Genomic DNA, 20,140 nt, shown 5'->3' on the forward strand with positions numbered 1-20,140 from the left:
CAAATCTGGCTATCCTGGTTATTTTTTTTAAAAAAAAGAATAAAATGTTTCTACCCAGATAGAGCTGACTCTCCACCTTTGCAACATTTTGTCCTCCTTTCATCCCAGAGTTAATCACTGTCCTGAGATTAATGTCTGTCTTCAGTATAACATGGCTTTGCTGTTGCCTGTGGATCCTATTACAGTTAATTTATTCATCCCAGGGTTTATGAGATGAAAAGCAATAGATACTTTTTAACTTATCCATTTATCTAGTAGCCTGTTTATATAAAAAGAAGTCTTGAATTTCAGTTTAAGATAAGCAACTAACAATAGTTGATTGGTGGGGTTACACTTCTCTGCAGAAGCTGAAGCATTCTAGGCAACTCAGGTGCTGATAAACTCCTGGTATTACTTGGAGAGTAGTCCCAGGCCACCTCCTACAGCAGGGCGAACAGCCGTGTAGACTGTGGTGTTCTCCAGCCCAGCCTCGTTCCCTTGGATTGCGCCTTTGGGCTTGGATTGGGGACCTGGGATTACATCTGTCGACAGCACCCCATGTCTCCTGGATATGGGACCACACATGTCTGAATCGGTAGAGTTCAAGTCAGAGGGAACCTGTTTGGACGCCAACAGATTCAGGACACTTATTGACACTTCTCCATGTTAGATACTTTTAGTCACCAAAATTTAGTTACGAGAACTACAAAAGCTGTCTTACTTTCGTTAGGTTTGAAGTAGAATAACGTTACTGGAAATTGTAAGAAATGCTTGGACTTACTGCAGGAAGAATTATTTATTTTTATTATTATTTTTTTTTGAGACAGGTTCTTGCTCTGTCACCCAGGCTGGAGTGCAGTGGTGCGATGTTGGCTCACTGCAACCTCTGCCTCCCAGGTTCAAGCAATTCTCATGCCTCAGCCTCCGGAGTAGCTAGGACTACAGGCGTGGGCCACCACACCTGGCTAATTTTTTTGTACTTTAGTAAAGATGGGGTTTCACCATGTTGCCCAGGCTGGTCTCAGACTCCTGAGCTCAGACAATCTGCTCGTCTCAGCCTCCTAAAGTGCTAGGATTACAGTTGTGAGCCTCCATGCCTGGCCCAAGAATTGATTTTTCTTTGCTGTGATTTATAGACCAGTGAAGCAGCATTACAGTGTGAGGAACAGCGTCAGCCCTCCCCCGACGGTGTCGGAGCTCTGCACCCTCCTGGTCTTCCTGCTGGATGTCATTCCCTTGGTGAGTGCTGGGGAAGAGACGGCTCAACACCCACTATTGTTTACATTCTTACTGGTGGTGATGGCCTGCTTTATCAACCTAACATTACTGAAAATGTTTTACATAAATAGGCAACACTGTTTTGATGTTTGTTTTGGCATAAAAGATACAGCTAGATGTAATCTCTTATATTTTTAATGTCTTATTTAAAAGGGGCTATGACTTTTGGGCCAGTTGTAAGTGGGCAAAGCTGAAGTTAGGTCAACCAGCTGATGAACTGGGTATCATTCCCGTACTGCAGTTATTTTAGGGGAAGAGTCAATATGTTTCCTAGTTAAATTTGTGCTGTTGGCTAATTTTCTCAAAGGAAACTAATTTCCTTAATATAGAAACGTACCAATTTTATTTTCTATTAGAAAGTGTAAAGCCACTTGCGAGGAGAGGAGTAACATCCTTGACTTGTCTAGATCAAGTTGAAATACCGAGCCTAGCTCTGTGGTATGCGCTTGTAATTCCCAGCTACTCAGGAGGCTGGGACAGGAGGATTGCTTGAGCCCAGGAGTTTGAGACCAGCCTGGACAGCATAACATGATCCAGTCTCAAACAAAAACAATAGAAATGTTCTTTTCTCTCTCTCTTTGTGTGTGTGTGTGGGGGGGGAGTTTTGCTCTTGTTGCCCAGGCTGGAGTGCAATGGCATGATCTCAGCTCACTGCAACCTCCACCTCCGGGTTTCAAGTGAGTCTCCTGCCTCAGCCTCCCAGGTAGCTGGATTACAGGCACCCGCCACCACGCCCAGCTAATTTTTTGTATTTTTAGTAGAGACAGGGTTTCACCATATTGGCTGAGCTAGTCTCGAACTCCTGACCTCAGGTGATCCACCCGCCTCGGCCTCCCAAAGTGCTGGGATTACAGATGTGAGCCACCATGCCCAGCCTCTTTTCTCTTTTTGAGATAGGGCCTCACTGTCACCCAGGCTGGAGTGCAGTGGCATGATCTCAGCTCACTGTAGCCTCATCCTCCCAGGCTCAAGCAGTCCTCCCACCTCAGCCTCCCAAGTGTCTGAGACCACAGACATGTGCCGCCACATCTGGCTTATTTTAGTATTTTTTGTAGAGATGGGGTCTCACTGTATTGCCCAGGCTAGTCTCGAACTCCTGAGCTCAAGCAATCTCCCTGCGTCAGCCTCCCAAGGTGCTGGCTGGGATTATAGCCATGAGCTACTGCGCCTAGTCTTCTTTTGTTTTCTGATTTGAAAATTAATGTGAAATTTATGCCCTAAAAAATTGAATTAGATGCCATTTTGAGATGCGTTGTTTTTCTGATTGTAAACCAGCAATGTGGGGTTAACCCATGTGTTTATTTCACAGGAACTGTACTCTGAGGTGCAAACCCAGTATCTCCCTCAGGTGCTCGGCTGCCTGGTGCAGCCTCTTGCTGAGGACATGGAGGCCTTAAGTTTACCTGAACTCACGCATGCCTTGAAGACATGTTTCAAGGTGCTCAACAAAGTCCAGATGCCGCCTTCCTACCTCGACACAGAGTCCACCAGCGGAACCTCGGTGTGTGCTCTGAGGGGCGGAAATGGTTCTGGGGGCTAAAAGCAGCTTATGCCTTCATGGGAGTAGAAAGTCTTTAGGGTTGGTTAAGATAGGAATAAACACTAGAAGATACCCAGGTGATATGTCAAATATGCTTGTAAAACTCTCACTTGAAAAAGTTTTAGCACCTGGCATGGTGCCGTCACTCACACTTGTAATACTAACACTTCCGGAGGCTGGGGCAGGAGGATTGCTTGAGCCCAGGAGTTCGAGACTGGCCTGGGCAACACAGCAAGACCTCATCTCTCTACAAAATAAAAATTAGGCCAAGTACAGTGACCCACACCTGTAATCCCAGCACTTTGGGAAGCCGAGGCGGGTGGATCTCCTGAAGTCAGGAATTCAAGACCAGCCTGACCAACATGGCAAAACCCCATCTCTACTAAAAATACAACAATTAGCCAGGCATGATGGCATGTGCCTATAGTCCCAGTTACTCCAGAGGCTGAGGTAGGAGAATTGCTTGAACCCGGGAGGCGGAGGTTGCAGTGAGCCATCATGCCACTGCACTTCAGCCTGGGCGACAGAGTGAGACTCCGTCTCAAAAAAAATAAAAAATAAATAAATAAAAATTAGTCATGGTGGTGTTCACCTGTAGTTCCATCTACTCAGGAGGTTGAGGTGGGAGCATCGCTTGAGCCCAAGAGGTTGAGGCTGCAGTGAGCCATGATTGGCACGGCTGCACTCCAACCTGAGTAAGAGCAAGACCCTGTCTCTACAAAAAAAAAATTTAAGTTTTAGCACCCTTTGTTTCACCCACTCTCATGCTACTTGCCTGCTCTGTAACTGCAGTTAATGGTTAGATATAGTTAATAACTATGTAGCTACAGTTGATGGGCTAGTTATAACTAGCCTTGCAGACTGTTTCATGTGTGTGTTTGTAGTGTGTGATTTTGGTTATTTCAAATATAAGCGAGATGAGGTACTGGATTAGTTTGCTGGGGCTGCCATAATAAAGTACCACAGACCGAGTGGCTTCAACAATAGGTGTTTGTTTTCTCATGGTTCCGAAGGCCAGGGTCTGACGGGAAGGTGTCAGCAAGGTTGGCACCTCCTGAGCGCACTGGGGAGAAAGAGTCTGTCTCGTGCGTCCCCCGAGCTTCTGGTGGTTTGCTGGCAGTATTCAGCATTCCTCGGCTTGTCAAAGCATCACCCCAGTCTCTACCTTTATGTTCACTTGGCCGTCAACCTGTGTGCATATCTGTCTCTATGTCCAGATCTCTCCTTTTTATAAGGACACCAATCCTACTGGATTTGGGCCCATCCTAATGATCTCATCTTTTTTTTTTTTTTTTTGAGACGGAGTCTCGCTCTGTCGCCCAGGCTGGAGTGCAGTGGCCGGATCTCAGCTCACTGCAAGCTCCGCCTCCCGGGTTCACGCCATTCTCCTACCTCAGTCTCCCGAGTAGCTGGGACTACAAGCACCCGCCACCTCGCCCGGCTAGTTTTTTTGTATTTTTTAGTAGAGACGGGGTTTCACCGTGTTAGCCACGATGGTCTCGATCTCCTGACCTCGTGATCCGCCCATCTCGGCCTCCCAAAGTGCTGGGATTACAGGTTTGAGCCACCGCGCCCGGCCCTAATGATCTCATCTTAATTGGATCATCTGCAAAGACTCTGTTTTCAAATTAAGGTACATTCACCGGTACTGGGAGTTAGGACTTCAACATCGTTTTGAAGATAACATAACATACACTGTTCTCTAACTTGCTTTACTTTTTTTTTTTTTTTGAGGCAGAGTCTCTCTCTGTCACCTAGACTGGCGTGCAGTGGTGTGATTTTGGCTCACTGCAACCTCCACCTCATGGGTTCAAGCAATTCTGCCTCAGCCTCCTGAGTAGCTGGGATTACAGGCACCCACCACCATGCCTGGCTAATGTTTTGTATTTTTAGTATTGACAGTGTTTTACCATGTTGGCCAGGCTGGTCTCAAACTCCTGACCTCAAATGATCCACCTGCCTCGGCCTCCCAAAGTGTTGGGATTACAGGCATGAGCCACCACTCCTGACCTTATTTTATTTCTTCATACCTTTACTTTACCCTCAGCTCAGTTTCCTCATTCATACTTGTTAATTTGTTGGAAACCGTTCTTGCTCTGTTGTCCAGAGAACTGTGGCAGGTGATCCACCCACCTCGGCCTCTCAGTGCTGGGATTACAGGCTTGAGCCACCACGCCCTGGCAGAAACAACTTTTCAACAACTTTTTTGAACTCTGAAGGGTTTGTATATTTAGGCAAAAACACCAGAAAAATAGGCCCAAAAGCCAGCCTCCCCAGAGAGCATGTGGGTCCACCAGTCTCCTCTTTGCCACCCTCTCCTTCCCCTGCTTTGGGTGCCTCCTAAATTTCATTATACGCTTGACACAGAGATTCTCTAGTCTAGAGAGTGATGATTTTGAAAAACAGAATTGAAATATATTCATGATTTCAACTGATGCTTGAATACCTTAGTATTAAGAGATGCACAATTCATGTCTTTTTATTTTTTACAGAGTCCAGTAAAAGGTGAAAACAACAAAATAATTTTGGAAACAAAGGCAGTGATTCCCGGTGATGAAGATGCTTCGTTTCCCCCTCTGAAGTCTGAGGACAGTGGGATCGGGCTCAGTGCCTCATCACCGGAGCTCTCTGAGCACTTGAGGGTTCCTCGAGTTTCTCTGGAAAGGGACGACGTTTGGAAGAAGGGCGGGAGCATGCAGAGGACGTTTCTTTGCATCCAAGAGCTAATTGCCAACTTTGCCAGCAAGAACATTTTTGGAGTACAGCTGACAGCGTCAGGAGAAGAAAGCAAGTCCGAGGAACCTGCAGGGAAGAGAGACCGGGGTGGGACGCAGAGCCTGGCGACTGAGGATTGCAGCAGGAAGAACTCGTGGGAGCCCAAGCCCATCACGGTGCCTCAGTTCAAGCAGATGCTTTCGGACTTGTTCATGGCGCGAGGGTCTCCATTCAAGACAAAAAATTCAGAGTCACCGTCGTCTTCGCCCAGCAGCCCCGCCAGGAAAAGCGGGAGAGAATGGGATGTTGAACAGGTGGTCATTGACCTGAGGGGTTCCAGGGAGGAATGCAGGGAGGCCTTTGCCGCCGCCTGCCACCTGCTGCTGGACTGTGCCACCTTCCCTGTCTACCTGTCCGAGGAAGAGACCGAGCAGCTCTGTGCAACGCTCTTCCAGCTGCCAGGTGAGAGGCAGCCGTGCCGAAGTCCCTCTTCAGGAATCATACAATGAGGCGATTGATGTGGGTGGAATATCCCCTGTCCGCAATGCTGGGGACCAAAACTATTTTGGATTTTGGACTTTTTTCAGATTTTTTTGAATATTTGCCTTACACTTGCCGGTTCAGCATTCCTAATCCAGAAATCCAAAATCCAAGATGCTCCAGTGAGTACTTCCTTCGAGCATCATGTCAGTGCTAATAAGGTTTCAGATTTTGGATTTGGGATTTCAGATTAGAGATTGTCAACCTGTATTTAAAGACTAGCTCAAATCGTGTCAGCCAAGAAGGCGCTATTAGCCTCATTTGTTCCCTTCCTCATTTGTACTTAGGACATTTTTGACTTGTGTCTCACTATATGGCAGAGTGGTAAGGGGGGGGCCTATATTTTTAAGGCTTGGGTGTCCAGCACCGCCCATCAGAAGACCTAAAACATGAGTGGCATTCAGTGGGAGTAAATAGACTATTTCATGATACCTGTTGATAAAGATTTTTTTTTTTGTTTTTTGAGATAGGGTCTGGCTCTGTTGCCCAGGCTGGAGTGTGATGGCACCAACTCAGCTCACTGCAACCTCCGCTTCCTGGGTTCAAGTGATTCTCCTGCCTCAGCTTCCCCAGTAGCTGGGACGACAGGCACGTGCCACTATGCCCAGCTAATTTTTTTTTTTTTTTTTTTTTTTTTTAGCGTCTCGCTCTGTCGCCAGGCTGGAGTGCAGTGGCACAATCTTGGCTCACTGCAGCCTCCACCTCCGGGGTTCAAGTGATTCTCCTACCTCAGCCTTATGAGTAGCTGGGATTACAGGCACGTGCCACCATGCCCAGCTAATTTTTTTATTTTTAGTAGAGACAGGGTTTCACCATGTTGGCCAGGATGGTCTCAATCTCTTGACCTCGTGATCCACCTGCCTAGGCCTTCCAAAGTGCTGGGATTATAGGTGTGAGCCACCGCGCCTGGCCCCCTAATTTTCATATTTTTAGTAGAAATGGGGTTTCACCATGTTGGCCAGGCTGGTCTCAAACTCCTGACCTCATATGATCTGCCCGCCTCGGCCTCCCAAAGTGCTGGGATTACAGGCATGAGCCACCAGGCCCTGGCCAGTATTTATATATTGGTTTGCTAGGGCTCCTAACAAAGTACAGTAAACTGAGAAATTTGTCTCATAGTTCTGGAAGCCAGAAGTCCAAGATCAAGGTGTCAGCCGAGCCACACTCCTCTGAGACTCCAGGTGGAATATTTTTTGGCCTCTTCAGCTTCTGGTGCTGGCCGGCAACCCTTGGGGGACTCCTCAGCTTGCAGCTGCATCAGTCCCGTCTCTGCCTTTGTCTTCACAAGGTGTCCTCTGTATGTCCTGTCTTCCCTTGACATGTCCCTCTTATAAGGACACCAGTCATATTGGATTCATCAGGCCCACCCTAACGACCTCATCTTAATTTGATTACCTCTGTAAAGACCTTATTTTCAAATGAGTCTCACCAGCAGGAAGTTAGTGCACTGCTGTCCAGATGGATTTCTCAGGTAACTTCCCAGATGTAGGGAGCTGTAGAATCTGCAGACTGGGGACCCATTCTCATGTGGTTCTGCTTGTTTCTGCCTCTCCGGTGGTCTTCCTTTCAGGAGCCGGTGATTCCAGTTTTCCATCTTGGCTGAAATCCCTTATGACCATTTGCTGCTGTGTGACTGACTGCTACCTCCAGAACGTGGCCATTTCCACTCTGCTGGAAGTGATAAACCATTCCCAGTCCCTGGCTCTTGTCATTGAAGACAAGATGAAACGCTACAAGAGCTCTGGACACAACCCTTTTTTTGGCAAGCTGCAGATGGTGACGGTTCCTCCCATTGCTCCAGGGATTTTAAAAGTCATTGCAGAGAAAACAGATTTCTATCAGGTATTTCTCACTGGGAACACTCTTCTTATGGCCTCCTTCTCCCCCTGAGCAAAACTCAGAACTGTATAGCTGGGGATGGGAGCAGTGGCCCACTTCTCTGGGAGTGATATTCCTATAGGGCACTGGGCAGAGGCAGTAGCCTTTGGTCTTCTGAGACTGTCTCTCCCAGCATGTAACTTTCACCCTCCAGGCAAGCTATGGTGAGAGCAACTGGGGCCCCAGTATTCTGGGCCTGCCGTGACTGAGTGGAACCCCTGCCTGGGAGTGGGGTCTGGGTGGAGGCAGGGAGCCCATGACTCCTCCACTGCACTCGCCTGGATTTAGTCTCTGCCACATCAAACTCCCTACAGGGCGCATCACCTGCATAGGGTGAGGCTCGGTACCTGCCTGTTGAAAGAATGCCTCAACCCCTCTGGTCCAGTTTCCCGTTAATTCCCTTTCTGAAAGTAATGTTGAGGTCTAGGCAAGAGCTGCAGTGTTCTTGGCCAGAAACCTGCAGGTCTGACCTCCTCTGCTGCCCGGATGACTTTGGTGGGTCTTCTCTTTTCTTTTTTCTTTTTTCTTTTCTTTTCTTTTCTTTTTTGAGACAGAGTCTTACTCTGTCGCCCAGGCTGGAGTGCAGTTGCGTGATCTCAGCATTTCAGCTCACTGCAACCTCCGCCTCCTGGATTCAAGCAATTCTCCTGCCTTACCCTCCCAAGTAGCTGGGATTACAGGGGCCCACCACCACACCTGGCTAGTTTTTGTATTTTTAGTAGAGATGGAGTTTTGCCATGTTGACCAGGCTGGGATCCTCCTGACTTCAGGTGATCCACCCGCCTCGGATCCCAAAATGCTGGGATTACAGGCATGAGCCACCGCGCCCGGCCTTTGGTGGGTTTCTTGCTTTATTTGATGATGATGTGTCTCTGGGCATGGAGGATTCTCACGTGGCAAATATAGGTGAGAGCCAGTATGTCGGGGCTGGGACTGAGTGAGGAGGATGTGAGCGGATGCTGCCTGTGTTGACATGGTCCCCCACCACCTGCCTTTTCCTTGTCCCAGAGGGTGGCTCGTGTGCTTTGGAATCAGCTGAACAAAGAGACCCGGGAGCATCACGTCACCTGTGTAGAATTGTTCTACCGGCTGCACTGCCTGGCCCCGACGGCCAACATCTGCGAGGACATCATTTGCCACGCCCTCCTGGACCCTGACAAGGTGAGCCTTTCTGGCCGCCACCTCCACCCTGCAGCACCCAGGCCCTTGTTGTACATGCGCTTGGCCGACTGACATCCATCCAGTCGAAGTCTTTCTGGAGCTGAGTGGACATCGTGATTAATAAAATAAGCAGAGGTGTTCCAGGATTTCAATCCTGGAAGGCCACTGGAAGCTTGAGCCATTCTTTTTACAGCCCTGAAAATGTGGTTTGTGACCATATTAAGCCTCACCAGGGAAACCTGCCCAAACCTGCTGTAAGGACTTGCAGGGCTTCTGCAGGTGTTGGCAGAATAGGCAGTTGTAGGGAATTGATTGTCCCTGGAAGAACTTATTGAAGCAGGACGTGGTGGCTCACTATGGTGGCTCACTCCTGTAATCCCAGCATTTTGGGAGGCTGAGGTGGGAGAAATTGAGGTCAGGAGTTCAAGACCTGCCTGAGCAACCACAAATAAATAAGGCCAGGCATGGTGATTCACGCCTGTAATTCCAGCACTTTGGGGGTCCAAGGCAGGCGAATCACCTGAGGTCAGGAGTTCGAGACCAGCCTGAGCAACATGGTGAAACCCTGTCTCTACTAAAAATACAAAATTAGCCGGGCGTGGTGGCACATGCCTGTTGTAATCCCAGCTATTCGGGAGGCTGAGGCAGGAGAATCACTTGAATCTGGGAGGCAGAGGTTGCAGTGAGCCGAGTTTGCACCACTGCACTCCAACCTGGGCAACAGAGTGAGATCCATCTCTACCAAAAATAAATAAATAAATAAGGCCAGGCGTGGTGACTCACGCCTGTAATTCCAGCACTTTGGGAGGCCGAGGCAGGCAGATCCCGTGAGGTCAGGAGTTCAAGACCAGCCTGGGCAACATGGTGAAACCCTGTCTCTACTAAAAATACAAAATTAGCTCGGGAGGCTGAGGCAGGAGAATCACTTGAATCTGGGAGGCAGAGGTTGCAGTGAGCGGAAATCGCTCCACTGCACTCTGGCTTGGGTGACAGAGCGAGACTCCATCTCAAAAAATAAAAAATAACGATAAAACTAATAATAAACCAATGTTTTAAAAAATTCTATTTTATTGAGAATTTATTGTCCTGGATCTCCTTTGCAGTCTGTTGTGTGTCCTCGTTCTTTAAGACACTTGGGGCTGACACTTGCAAGGAAGCCATGCTCCTTTGTGTTTTCCTTTGGCTGCAGGCCACAGGGGTGACCCTGGACTCCGATACTGAGCTCTGACTGTGCTGCTCTGTTAAAGTGAACAATCAGAGAGAGAGGATGCAGGTTCTCCTTTTCCTTCTGGCCGAATCAGTCAAAGGAGAATGCAGCATCTTTGCTGTGGTTGCTGTCAGTTCTGCTGAAGTCTTTGATCTGTTGTTTAAATGGGGTTTATGGTGACTGAAGACAGCGGTCAGTTATGAAACCAAGTTCCTCACTCCCATTTATTTCCTCATCAAGGGAACAAGGCTGGAAGCTCTGTTTAGATTTTCCGTGATCTGGCATCTGACAAGAGAGATCCAAGGCAGTCGAGTAACATCTCACAATCGCTCCTTTGACAGGTAAGGCGATCTTCGTTATGATCTACCGTTAACTCTCAAGGAAACTCCACAGAGGTTCCTGCCCAACATGTGGGGCTGGGGAGGGAGAGGTGCATGCAGTTGAAAACATGACCCCTACGGCCGGGCGCAGTGGCTCATGCCTGTAATTCCAGTACTTTGGGAGGCCAAGGCAGGTGGATCACTTGAGGCCAGGAGTTCAAGACCAGCCTGGCCAACATGGTGAAACCCCATCTCTACTAAAAATACAAAAATTAGCCGGGCATGAGGGTGGGCATGTGTAATTCCAGCTGCTTGGGAGGCTGAGGCGGGAAAATCGCTTGAACCCGGGAGGTGGAAGTTGCAGTGAACCAAGACTGCGCCACTTCACTCCGCCTGGGTGACAAGAGCGAAACTCCATCTCAAAAAAAGAACGCCTGACCCCTGCTCATGACCCCCCGAGCACAGCCAGTGGTTCCCATAAACAAGTGAATTTAGGCCAGACACATGTGAACACGTTAGGAATTTTGTTAATTTGTTTGGGATGTGAGGAATCCCGGCATACCCCGGAATCACCTGTGCAGCTTTTACAACATGCCCCTACGAGGGGACTTTGCAGGGAGGTCAGATGGCCTAAACCTCCCCTGGGGGAGTGAGCACAATTGGTGTGTGTGCTTGTCCCATCACTGACTCATGCTGAAGAGGGGAACTTGATTGCAGCCCATTCTACTCCACATTGCTTTTCCCGAGTGCCTCTGAAACTCTAGGCATGAGGCCAGGCACTCAGCCTTAGAGACGCCGCTGATTCTGATGCCTGGCGCCCAGGCCCAGACTCAGATATATAACCCATTTGGGGTGAGGCCTGAGCATTGGGATTTTAAATGCTCCCACTGGTGATTCCAACGTGAAACCCAAGTGGAGTCCCCCTTATCCTCATCCACTTGGGTCTGGAAGTCCAGCTTGGGTGGAGCTCCTGGGGGCCCTGTGTTGGGTGATGCCCTATGCCCAGTGTCCGCCAAGGTGCGTGGCGCACAGGGGTGGCTGCGAGCAGACTCACTGGTGTGTTTCCCACCACAGGTCCTTGTTCGTCGTGCTGGACAGCCTGGCCTGCACGGATGGCGCCATCAGCGCAGCAGCCCAGGGCTGGCTGGTGCGTGCGCTCTCCCTCGGGGACGTGGCTCGCATCCTCGAACCCGTGCTCCTGCTCCTGCTGCAGCCAAAAACCCAGAGAACCTCCATCCACTGCCTCAAGCAGGAGAACTCGGCCGGTGAGCAGCCTGCATGGGACCCGAGGGGGAGGGAGGAACGGGTCAGGGGACTGGACCTCAGTAGTGATCATTGAGGGACTGAGGCCCACTAGGTAGTTTTATTAGATGCAAATGGTGCTTTGTAAATTGTGAGGACTTCGACAATTTAAGGACTCAGTGATCTAGCACTTAGAACTATTAGTGAGTGGGTTTGCTGTTTTCACTGAAAAACCAGATTATTTTGTTATTAAGGAAAATTGGCCGGGCATAGTGGCTCACAACTGTAACCCCAGCACTTTGGGAGGCTGAGGCAGGTGGATCACCGGAGGTCAGGAGTTCAAGACCAGCCTGGCCAACATGGTGAAACCCTATCTCTACTAAAAATACAAAAATCAGCTGGGCGTGGTGGCGCATGCCTGTAATCCCAGCTACTTGGGAGGCTGAGGCAGGAGAATCTTCTGAACCCGGGAGGTAGAGATTGCAGTGAGCTGAGATGGCTCGACTGCACTCCAGCCTGGGTGACAGAGAGAGACTCTGTCATTCATAAATAAATGAATAAATAAAATAACTTTTATTTGTGAACCTTCAATTACAAGGTAAGTAGTTTATTTTCTCTCTGTGCTCTAAGATTCTTTTTAGACTATAAAATCCTGTTAATCAGATTATCAGAAATGAAGAAGAAATAAACCTTTCAGTTCAGAGAACTTCCAGAGGCATCTTTAACACAAATGTAAAAGAATATAGGTAGAAATGAGGAAAGAAAAGAAAAACTAAGCCTGATGAGTCAATTAAACTTCGATGATTAATATTGAATGCATTTTATGAACTCACATTACTTCCTACAATAGCTATATTTAATGACTTCACAATTTTCTAAGGGATGGTTTGCAAACTTTGAGTGAGTTTGTTTAGCTTGAGGCAGAAATTTAAATAATAACAATAATAAGTACTGCATTCATTCACTCAAAGAAAAGTAACAGACAAGGCTATGAGAAAGTTGTAGTGCCCTAGTCTAAGAAGTGAAAGCCAAGGCCCAGAATGTGGCAAGACAAGGGTTAAAAAGTAAAGAAGGGCCAGGCGGTGGCCCACCCCTGTAATCCTGGCACTTTGGGAAGCCAAGGTGGGCGGATCACGGGGTCAGGCCTGTGACCCGTGACTGTGACCATCCTGGCTAACATCCTGGTGAAACCCTGTCTCTACTAAAAATACAACAACTAAGCTGGGTGTGGTGGCAGGCGCCTGTAGTTCCAGCCAGTCGGGAGGCTGAGGCAGGAGAATGGCATGAACCTGGGAGGCAGAGGTTGCAGTGAGCTGAGATCGCACCACTGCACTCCAGCCTGGGCCACAGAGTGAGTCTCCATCTCAAAAAAGAAAAAAAAGAAAAGAAAAGAAGAGCAAGTTTTCCTCTGCCTAGCAAGCTCACTTCAAGGATAGTTATAAGCTAATGCTGTTCGAGAAGTTGAAACCAAAGAAATAGACTCCAGACACCCCAACTCCGGAACAAGGGGTGTAGTAGAAACGAAAGGACAAATGTCTGTATTTAGCCAGTATTTGTTTATTCTTTCAACGCAGCTACAAGGCCACCAGCTATGCAAGGCCACAAGTTATGCCAAGTCATCAGTTATGCTATAGATTACGTGACCTGTCATATGATTAACTGCTTTTGTTTTGCTTCTATAAGCCTGCTTGTAAAAACCCCGTCACTCTGTTCAATGCTCAGTTTTTTGGATGTGAATCCACTGAGCCAGTGCATACAATAAAATAAACGTCCTCCTATTTTCCCATATCCGTCTCTCTAGTCCTCAGTTTCCCACAACAAGCTTGCGGGGTTATAAATACCCTGTATTTATCTCAATCTTTTTTGTGTGTGTGTGAGACAGAGTCTCGCTCTGTCACCCAAGCTGGAGTGCGGTGGCATGATCTCAGCTCACTGCAGCCTCCACCTCCTGGGTTCAAGTGAATCTCCTGCTTCAGCCTCCTGAGTAGCTGGGATTACAGGCATGTACCACCATGCCTGGCTAATTTTTTTTTTTTTTCTTTTTGTATTTTTAGTAGAGACAGGGTTTCACCATGTTGGTCAGGCTGGTCTCGAACTCCTGACCCCCAATGATCTGCCCGCCTCGACCTCCTAAATTGCTGGGATTACAGACATGAGCCACCTCTCCTGGCTGTCTCAATCTTATCTTACAGAGAAAAGCAGCCCATCAGCTAAGTAAGCAGAAGTATATTAAATGGCTTCCTGTCTTTATAGGGCTCCTGGCCTAAACCTCTAACCTCTGGTTTTTCTTTAGGGGAAAAGCTGGCTGCCCTATCAAATAGGCCCTATCAAATTTTATTGTTCCACATTATAAGAAAGTAAAACTGGGCCGGGCGCGGTGGCTCACGCCTGTAATCCCAGCACTTTGGGAGGCGGAGACGGGCGGATCACAAGGTCAGGAGATCGCAACCATCCTGGCTAACACGGTTAACACGGTGAAACCCCGTCTCTACTAAAAAATACAACAAAAACTAGCCGGGCGTGATGGCGGGCGCCTGTAGTCCCAGCTACTCGGGAGGCTGAGGCAGGAGAATGGCGTAAACCCGGGAGGCGGAGCTTGCAGTGAGCTGAGATCCGCCCACTCCCCCCCCCCGGGGAGACAAAACAAAAAGCCCCCGAAAAAAAAAAAAAAAAAAAAAAAAAAAGAAAGTAAAACTGAAGTGTAAACAAAGAACCTTCTTAAAAGTTTGGCTACAATTCATGGCAGCTACATTTTTTAGTATTTCTTTTCTATTTTAAGAGGAAAGCTCTATCTCCATAGTTCCTTGGGCTTTATTATTATTATTATTATTATTATTATTATTATTAATTTATTTTTTGAAGAAGAAGAAGAAGAGTCTCACTCTGTCGCCCAGGCTGGAGTGCAGTGGCGTGATCCCAAGTCACTGCAATCTCTGCCTCCCAGGTTCAAGCGATTCTCCTGCCTCAGCATCCTGAGTAGCTGGGATTACAGGCGCTGGCCACCGCAGCCAGCTAATTTTTTGTATTTTTAGTAGAAACGGGGTTTCACCATGTTAGCCAGGTTGGGTCTTGAACTCCTGACCTCAGGTGATCCATCTGCCTCAACCTCCCAAAGCGCTGGGATTACAGGTGTGAGCCACCACGCCCAGCCTTAATTTTTGTATTTTTAGTAGAGATGGGGGTTTCGCCGTGTTGGCTAGGCTGATCTTGAACTCCTGAGCTCAAGTGTTCTGCCTGCCTCGGCCTCCCGAAGTGCTGGAATTACAGGTGTGAGCCACTGCGCCTAGCCTTCCTTGGTCTTTAAAAGTCACCCAGCACTACCTTGCTGCTTCCTCTAATCTGTTTCCTGCTGACCACAGAAATAGTCTGCCACCTCCAAGTAGGAGAGAACGTCTTTGCTCTGCCATTTTCTTTCTCTGAAAAAAATAAGTGTCCTGCTTACCCTACCCTACTACTGTAATCCTGTAGAAATCTATTTTTAAAATACTGCTATGCACTTCAAGCAGCTCATCAATTTCTGATATTCTTCTTCCATTTTTGATCTTGCTTAATGTCCATGACATAGATTTTTTTTTAAAGTTCTTTTGTGTGCTTTATCGTGTTTGATCATTCTAAAAACCTTATGAGAATGACAGATTTTTTTTTTTTTTTTTTTTTTTGAGATAGAGTCTCGCTCTATGGCCCAGGCTGGAGTGCAGTGGCGCAATCTTGGTTCATTGCAACCTCTGCCTCCCGGGTTCAAGCCATTCTCCTGCCTCAGCCTCCTGAGTAGCTGGGGTTACAGGCACGTGCCTCCACGCCCAGCTAATTTTTGTATTTTTAGTTGAGATGGGGTTTCACCATGTTGGCCAGACTGGTCTCAAACTCCCGACCTCAAGTGATCCACCCACCTCAGCCTCCCAAAGTGCTGGAATTACAGGTGTGAGCCTCCATGCCCGGTTCATGGCATAGATTTATTGAACACTGCTTATTAAAAATGTTTGGCAATATCAAAGACTTTTGACTCACTTCTTTTTTTAAAAAAAAATAGGCAGTGGTCAGTGGCCTGTTTGACTTCTCCTAAAAGAGACTTGAATATTTAAAAGTGTCATATGTTTTCTGACTATAGAAGTAGTAACATGCTTATTTTTTTTTTTTTTTGAGACGGAGTCTCGCTCTGTCACCCCGGCTGGAGTGCTATGGCCGGATCTCAGCTCACTGCAAGCTCCGCCTCCCGGGTTCCCGCCATTCTCCTGCCTCAGCCTCCCGAGTAGCTGGGACTACAGGTGCCCGCCACCTCGCCCGGCTAGTTTTTTGTATTTTTTAGTAGAGATGGGGTTTCACCGTGTTAGCCAGGGTGGTCTTGATCTCCTGACCTCGTGATCCGCCCATCTCGGCCTCCCAAAGTGCTGGGATTACAGGCTTGAGCCACCGCGCCCGGCCAACATGCTTATTTTTAGAATGGAAATAATGAGGACGTAAAAACCTGAATGGAAGTCCTTTGTAAAGCTCATTGATAGAACTAGGGATTGTTAATGGTTTGGCAGGTAGTCTTCCAGACTTTCCTAGTGGCTGCGTATTATACATATTCTCTCCTAACTGGGCTCATTCTATACAGTACTCTTCTGCTGCTTGATTTTTTTTCCTTTCTTTCTAGAGACAGGGGTCTCACTCGGTTGCCCAAGCTGGAGTGCAGTGACACCATCATAGCTCACTGCAGTCTCGAACTCCTGGGCTCAAGAGACCCTCCAGCCTCAGCCTCCCGAGTAGCTGGGACTACCAGTGTGTGTCACCATACCTAGATAGCTTTTAAATTTTTTGTAGAGGTGGTGTTTTTCCATGTTGCCCAGGCTGGTTTGGAACTCTTGGGCTCAAGCAATCCTCCTACCCTGGCCTCCCAAACAATCCTCCTACCTTGACCTCCCACAGTATTGGGATTACAGGCATAATCCACTGTACCTGGCTTGATTTTTTCTTTCTTTCTTTCTTTTTTTTTTTTATGTGATTCTCCTGTCTTAGCCTCCCACGCTGGGACTACAGGCATGCACCACCACGTCCAGCTAATTTTTGTATTTTTAGTAGATGGGGTTTCTCCATGTTGGCCAGGCTGGTCTCAAACTCCTGACCTCCGGTGATCTGCCCGCCTAGGCTCCCAAAGTGCTGGGATTATAGGCATGAGCCACCACACCCGGCCTCCAGTTTGTCTTTATACACACATGACATTTCGGTGAATATCCACATCCTTATGGCTTTGAAAGTCTTCTGCTGACATTTCTGCAGAATACATTTCTGTTTTTTTGTTTTTTGAGATGGAGTTTTGCTCTTGTTGCCCAGGCTGGAGTTCACTGGCACAATTTCAGCTCACTGCAACCTCTGCCTCCTGGGTTCAAACGATTCTCCTGCCTCAGCCTCTCGAGTAGCTGGGATTACAGGGGACCGCCACCATGCCCAGCTAACTTTTTGTATTTTTAGTAGAGACGGGGTTTCATCATTTTGGCCAGGCTGGTCTCAAACTCCTGACCTCAGGTGACCCACCTGCCTTGGCCTCCCAATTGCTGGGATTACAGGTGTGAGCCACCGCGCCCGGCCAGGATACATCTTGAAAGGGAATTCCTAGGAAAAAATAATATGTGTTTTTAAAAATTGCTGCCCCCAAAGAGTTATGATACTTAAGTTTACTATAACAATGTAATTAAATGATCCCATCCTTGAACGTTCTGTAAAACCTATCCACCTTCCTTTGTCTGCTTTTGTCTGTAATATAACCCGGACTCTGGTGGTGGTGGTTCATGTGAGAGTTTTAGGAAGATTAATCTTTCTGTCTGGCTTTAAGACAAAGACTGCCCTACAGCTAATGTGTCACAGCTGAGCCTTCTGTTCTAAAGTCGTTTGTCATCTTGTCATTTTCAGATGACTGGCACCGTTGGTTTAACAGGAAAAAAACCTCTTTCAGAGAAGCATCTGCAGGGCCCGAGCCTCAGGAGAGCGGCTCTGAAGAGCACCTGCCTCTGAGCCAGTTCACCACGGTGGACCGTGAAGCCATTTGGGCCGAAGTGGAGAAGGAGCCCGAGAAGTACCCGCCACAAGGCGAGCTGAGCGAGGAAGAGCTGCCCTACTACGTGGAGCTTCCGGACAGGACGGCCCACGGCGCCCCAGACAGCAGCGAGCACACCGAGTCTGCAGACACGAGCTCCGGCCACACGGACAGCGAGAACACGTCCTCTTTCTCCTCCCCTTCCCACGACCCGCAGGAGCTGAGCAATGAAGAGAACTGCTGTGCGCCCATCCCCATGGGAGGCAGGGCATACCCCAAGCGCTCGGCCCTGCTGGCGGCCTTCCAGTCAGAAAGCTTCAAGGCTGGGGCCAAGTTAAGCCTGGTGCGGGTGGACTCGGACAAGACGCAGGCTTCTGAGTCGTTCTCCAGCGATGAGGAGGCCGACTTGGAGCTCCAGGCCCTCACTACGTCCAGGCTGCTGAAGCAGCAGCGGGAAAGGCAGGAGGCCGTCGAGGCCTTGTTCAAGCACATCCTGCTCTACCTGCAGCCCTACGACTCTCGGCGGGTCCTCTATGCCTTCTCGGTGCTGGAGGCTGTGCTCAAAACCAACCCTAAGGAGTTCATCGAGGCCGTGTCCAGGACTAGCATGGACACCAGCTCCACCGCGCACCTCAACCTCATCTCCAACCTCCTGGCTCGCCACCAGGAGGCCCTTATTGGCCAGAGTTTCTATGGAAAGCTCCAGACCCAGGCCCCCAACGTGTGCCCCCACTCTCTGCTCCTGGAGCTGCTCACCTACCTCTGCCTGAGCTTCCTGCGCTCCTACTACCCCTGCTATTTGAAGGTGACGCACCGAGACATTCTCGGCAACCGGGACGTGCAGGTCAAAAGTGTCGAGGTTTTGATCAGGATCATGACGCAGCTGGTCTCGGTGGCCAAGTCTTCGGAAGGGAAGAACGTGGAATTCATCCACAGCTTGCTGCAGAGGTGCAAAGTTCAGGAGTTCGTCCTGCTCTCCCTGTCGGCGTCCATGTACACGAGCCAGAAGCGCTACGGGCTGGCCACCGCCCACCACGGCAGGGCCCTGCCGGAGGACAGCCTCTTTGAGGAGAGTCTCATCAACTTGGGTCAGGACCAGATCTGGAGTGAGCACCCACTGCAGATTGAGCTGCTGAAGCTGCTGCAGGTGCTGATTGTCTTGGAGCACCACCTAGGCCGGGCCCACGAGGAGGGGGAAAACCAGCCGGACCTGTCCCGGGAGTGGCAGAGAGCCCTGAACTTCCAGCAGGCCATCAGCGCCCTGCAGTACGTGCAGCCGCACCCCCTCACCTCCCAGGGGCTGCTGGTCTCTGCGGTGGTGAGGGGTCTGCAGCCCGCCTACGGCTACGGCATGCATCCCGCCTGGGTGAGCTTGGTCACGCATTCCTTGCCCTACTTCGGAAAGTCCCTGGGCTGGACAGTGACACCCTTTGTTGTCCAGATTTGCAAAAACTTGGATGACTTGGTCAAGCAGTATGAAAGCGAATCTGTGAAGCTCTCTGTCAGGTGCGTTGTGCTCTTTGTGACATGTTTATTGCCTTAGTGATGGTTTTTATAACGAATGACTGTTTCGCCACAGATGTCGGTTGGAGGATAATTTCATCCCACTGAGAAGCCTGTTTAGCATTGTCGAGAAGGGTAGCAGGCAACTAAATGTTCTGATATTTTATTTTATATTATTTTATTTTATTTTGTATTTTATTTTATTTATTATATTTTATTTTATTTTATATTTTATTTTATTTTATTTATTTTTGAGACGGAGTCTCTGTCACCCAGCCTGGAGTGCAGTGGTGTGATCTCAGCTCACTGCAACCTCTGCCTCCCGGGTTCAAGCAATTCTCCTGGCTCAGCCTTCCAAGTAGCTGGGAGTACAGGCGCCTGCTGCCACACCTGGCTAATTTTTTGTGTTTTAGTAGAGACGGGGTTCCACCGTGTTGCCCAGGCTGGTCTTGAACTCCTGAGCTCAGGCAATCCACCTGCCTTGGCCTCCCAAAGTGCTGAGGCGCTAGAGTGAGCCACTGTACCCAGCCCTGATCCTTTATGTTAAATCCACACAGGTATCCAGTCTAGCTCAGTGTTGCAGGGCATGTCAGCTGCTCTCTACTATTTTTGCAAAACAGAAATAAAAATGTGAATCATCTTCACAGAAATTCTAAAACATTGAAACTATTTTTCCAAAGTGACTATATGAATGTAAAATTGCACAAAGGATGGTTAACATTATTACAATGATATTCCATGACGAGAGCTCCAGTTTATTTGAG

The 20,140-nt window shown here is 48.6% G+C and overlaps 1 protein-coding gene across 1 annotated transcript in view; it reads left to right on the forward strand.

Moving 5' to 3' along the window:
* Positions 1 to 20,140, forward strand: part of DOP1B (DOP1 leucine zipper like protein B) — a 125,696-nt gene that overhangs the window by 68,658 nt on the left and 36,898 nt on the right. Inside the window, exons 12-19 of the mRNA XM_021935528.2 lie at positions 1,116 to 1,218; positions 2,567 to 2,758; positions 5,290 to 5,974; positions 7,623 to 7,894; positions 8,939 to 9,091; positions 10,539 to 10,639; positions 11,693 to 11,883; positions 17,750 to 19,379. Of these exons, the coding sequence (XP_021791220.2) occupies positions 1,116 to 1,218; positions 2,567 to 2,758; positions 5,290 to 5,974; positions 7,623 to 7,894; positions 8,939 to 9,091; positions 10,539 to 10,639; positions 11,693 to 11,883; positions 17,750 to 19,379 (3,327 nt within the window). The remainder of the gene's footprint in view (positions 1 to 1,115; positions 1,219 to 2,566; positions 2,759 to 5,289; positions 5,975 to 7,622; positions 7,895 to 8,938; positions 9,092 to 10,538; positions 10,640 to 11,692; positions 11,884 to 17,749; positions 19,380 to 20,140) is intronic.

Source organism: Papio anubis, chromosome 4 (assembly GCF_008728515.1).
Source record: "Papio anubis isolate 15944 chromosome 4, Panubis1.0, whole genome shotgun sequence".
NCBI classification, from domain to species: Eukaryota; Metazoa; Chordata; class Mammalia; order Primates; family Cercopithecidae; genus Papio; species Papio anubis.